The sequence below is a fragment of the Stegodyphus dumicola genome, chromosome 4, assembly GCF_044657685.1.
Source record: "Stegodyphus dumicola isolate Sdum_Otavi_A_Nest chromosome 4, ASM4465768v1".
Taxonomy (NCBI): domain Eukaryota; kingdom Metazoa; phylum Arthropoda; class Arachnida; order Araneae; family Eresidae; genus Stegodyphus; species Stegodyphus dumicola.
The window spans coordinates 234177158-234181053 of NC_140771.1; the positions used below are offsets into that span (position 1 = coordinate 234177158).

General features: G+C 33.2%; 1 protein-coding gene across 1 annotated transcript; it reads right to left on the reverse strand.

Moving 5' to 3' along the window:
- Window positions 1–572: 572 nt before the first annotated feature.
- Window positions 573–1451, reverse strand: LOC146997840 (E3 SUMO-protein ligase ZBED1-like). The gene is made up of 2 exons (XM_085814411.1): window positions 1201–1451; window positions 573–1119 (listed from the first exon to the last, which is right to left on the reverse strand). Exons 1-2 carry the CDS (start codon window positions 1449–1451, stop codon window positions 573–575), a joined length of 798 nt encoding a protein of 265 aa, XP_085670537.1.
- Window positions 1452–3896: the final 2445 nt, after the last annotated feature.

The window sequence follows — 3896 nt, forward strand, 5'->3', positions numbered from 1 at the left end:
TCTGAGAATAAAATCTAGAAAATTATTACAGAAAATTATACATTATTAAGTCATTTATTTCTAAATAAAAATGATAATATCAACTCAGATACATAAAGAGGCATTTGAGTGAGAGATGAATAAAAACCAACCCCTTAACTTGTTGATATAAAAAACTGCTCACCAAGAGTAGTCTCCGGCAGTGTCTTATTCTGACTGGGTCAGTTTCTTCAATTACCGGTTGGTTTTAGCAAACTTTGTACATATAAATATTACATATTATACATATTTTACACATTTCTGTATTTTGAACTATTCTTGTTTTGTTATTCTTATTCAGATCCCTTTTTATGTTGGCCTATTGATAAATCAATGATTATGATTATAATATGATATGTAAAGCATTATGTTTGTTCAGGTCGATCATAACAATTCCTAACATTGTTTTAAATGACATTCGATTCGACAACATTAGGAAAATTATATATGGACATTAAAAATTAAAAAAACTATGAAACATTTTATGCACATTTTAAAAAACTTACAAAAATAATTAAATTAAGCATTACAGAAAGAACAATTTCATATTATTTTTAGCGAAGTAATCTTTTGTTCATGTTTAAAAATAAAACTTTTTCCATTCGTTTTGGTTGAATGGAACAATGTTTTTCACTTTGTATTTGCCCCGATTTCGAAAACGTTCTTTCGGATGGTCCCGAGGTAGCCATGATCGATAAATATTTCTCTGCTAAAATTGAAAGTTCGGGGTAGAGTAATGCCCGCGCCTGCCACCATTTTAATGGGCACTCATTCCTAGAAAGAATGCGTTCCTCAAAATATTGCCTCATAGTGACGATGCTGGATACAGTTGAGTTTGAGACGGAGTTTGATGTCACTCTTGCATCAAAGTCTTTCCATATTGAGTCCTCGTTAGTGTCAGTGAATATTGCTGGCGTGACTTTATTTGATTGCACTGTCTGCTGTTTGTCAACATTAAAATATTTTTCAAGTTCAGTTTTCAGCAGAGTTTTAGCACACTCATAATTTGATTCATCAGCTAGTCTGAATGCCAACTTCTTAAACCGTGGGTCTAATAGTGCTGCTTTAGATAATATTGGGTTTCTATAACAATTTTTGAACCTGTATTTAAATTCTGTTATTATTTTATTAGATAGATTTTTTCCAATTTCTGTATTAATATTTAAATTTAAATTTTCAAACATGCTAATTACACTTTCAGTCGCAGCTAAGACCATTGAAACAGTAACCTTATTTTCAGACAACATTTCTTCGGTTAGCTGCTTAAATGGTCTTAAAATTTTAATTACATCTGGAAGAGCCTGCCAGTCACTTTCTGACAGATTTGCAACTGGATTGTGTAGGAGTCCAAGGGCCGCTTCTAGAGGCTCCTGAAGGATACACATTCTTTCTAGCATATCCAGGGTGCTGTTCCATCTGGTCACTATGTCCATTTTTAATTTAAGAGGCTTTTCGCCAGGCCTCAGCTGCTTTTGCACCTCAGCAAATTTTTTCGTTGCCAACGGACTTCTGTGAAAATGCTCCACGATGGTTTTTATTTTTTTTATGAGGCAATCTAGTTCAGCGCCCTGAAGTCCGGCGCGCACAATTAAATTAAGCGTATGCGCGACACAAGGCAAATGTTCAAAATTGGCCAACCGTATGGCTGCTTTCATATTTGCTGCATTGTCTGTTACGCAGACAAATATTTTATTTTGTAAATTCCAATGGGACAGCAAGTTATATAATTCCTTCTTTATATATTCGGCTGTATGTCGCTCATGACATTCAAAACAGCCCAATAGTGCATACTTCAGCTCCCAATTTAATATATAATGGGCAGTAACGGCCTGATGTGAAGTCGCTGCTCGCGAAGTCCAAGCATCGGTCGTAATTGATACAAAGTTTGCACTCTGCAATTCTTCTTTTAATCTGCTTTGGACTTCAAGGTACTGAGCGTCCAGGAAGGTATTACTAAATGTGTACCTTGAAGGTAATTTGTAACCAGGTTCTAAATAATTAATTAGCTATTTAAAACCAGTATCTTCAACGACAGAAAAAGGCTGTAGGTCTTTGACTATCATATTAAAAATTAAGTCATTTATTTTTTTTTTCCCGTACTACACTTACGGGGCGTTTAAGGAAAGTACTCAGCGTCGTTTGTTTTAAATTTGTTTGAGATATCAGTTCTATTGAATGATTAATATGTTCAGTACTTGCTGCTGATGTTGATGACACAGGAACTTCTTGAATTATTGTATCCGACATGGAACATAGAATGACGTTTTCGTAAGTTAACCTGTGTTTTTTTATGAGGTGTTTTTTTAAATTTGTTGTTGAGCCACCTTTTACTGAATATAGCGAGTGGCAAATATCACATTTGGCCTTCTGATCGGTAGCCTGTGTAAAAAACCTCCATAGCCGACTTCTCTTCCTATCCATTATAGATTGCACTGTAACATAAAATAATAAAAGCTCGTTAAAAATGTTAGTGAAAATAAGTATCAAATATAAATAATAAATGCAGTCTATATAAGTTGAAATCAGTAAAATCTCATTCAGTCAGTCTTAAAATAAATTACTTATAATTGCATAATGAAACTCAGAATCGTAAGAAGTGAACGTGCGCCAAGCTATATATTGGCTAGAGACTGAAGGTCGTAAGATCGATCCTCAATTTGACTACCTGTATCTTGTATAGGCTTTACACCTACCTTGTACTTGAGCCAACGGTCTCCATCACTCAATATTTTCTCTTTCAGATACTGTATTAAATTATGTTCCTATTATTATTGCTAAAATAGGTAAGCCTGATGATATTTAGGCCTGATAACGAGTCTATGTAAGTTATTTTTTTAACACTTCGATTTGAAATGTCTGTGAAGATTATTAATTTAATCTTCGTTATACTTAAGCAAAATTTTTTTGAATAGTATTATTATTTATATTTTTAATTACGATTGTATATACTTTCTAACATCCCTTCAGGAAGCTATTAAAATTTTATTCAAAAATAGTCTATCTGATAATTACTGTTTAACTTAAATTAAAATCTTAAAATCTAGAATATTTCCTTACGTTGATACCGATATTTAATGACAACAGTATTACACTTAAGGAAATACATCTTATTGGCTGGTACTGCGTGAGTCAGTAATGAAAATATGAATAAGCATCTAATTTCTTCCATGTAATCTTTAAAGTAATTTTTAGGAGCAATAATATTACTAAACTAATCTTAATTTTCATTTTACACAATAGTTTTGGTTCTAGACACAACACAATAAAAACTTTAACATATAACGTAACAAATTACTTTTATATGCCATCAGAAATTCATAAACCCTAATTTTTATTGATTACACACGATATTGATCCTTAAGCGTTTGTTTATATTTTACTTTCCTTTCAGCCATCATAAACTTCTCATTAGTTCAAAAACCGCTCTATTTTCCTTGACCATAAAATTTTCGTTACCTTGAGAAAACATATAATGACGTTTTCATTAACTAAGCACAGTTCAGGACAATAAACAAAGGCCCCATTCAGATTCCACTCACTGATAAGGAGAGTTCCCCCCCCCCCCAGTGCAAAACCCATCTAGTTAAGAAAGGAAGGAACTCTGCACTCCAAGTGAAGCACTGCTCCGAGGCTTCTTTCTCCAGATCGGGGGGGGGGGTGTTTACATTCAGAAGCTTCCTTGACAGCGCTTTGATAGTATTTCGACACACGACAGTTCCATACAAAACAAAAAACGGAACACTTTCGCATAAAATAAACATTCATTGTGTGATGGATAATAGCAATTTGTACAGTTTAATGACATTTAAGCAAAAATCACATCTTGGTTATTTTTCGATAACTAACAACAGCGATTTTGATTATAAATTTGTAAGCTG

Excerpts from the sequence above, each read along its gene's own strand:
- LOC146997840 (XM_085814411.1), bottom strand. The coding sequence starts at position 1,451 with ATGGACATAGTGACCAGATGGAACAGCACCCTGGATATGCTAGAAAGA. Across the intron at positions 1,120-1,200 it reads ACTGAAAGTGTAATTAGCAT|GTTCAAAAATTGTTATAGAA; the intron begins GTTTGAAAATTT and ends ATTTAAATACAG.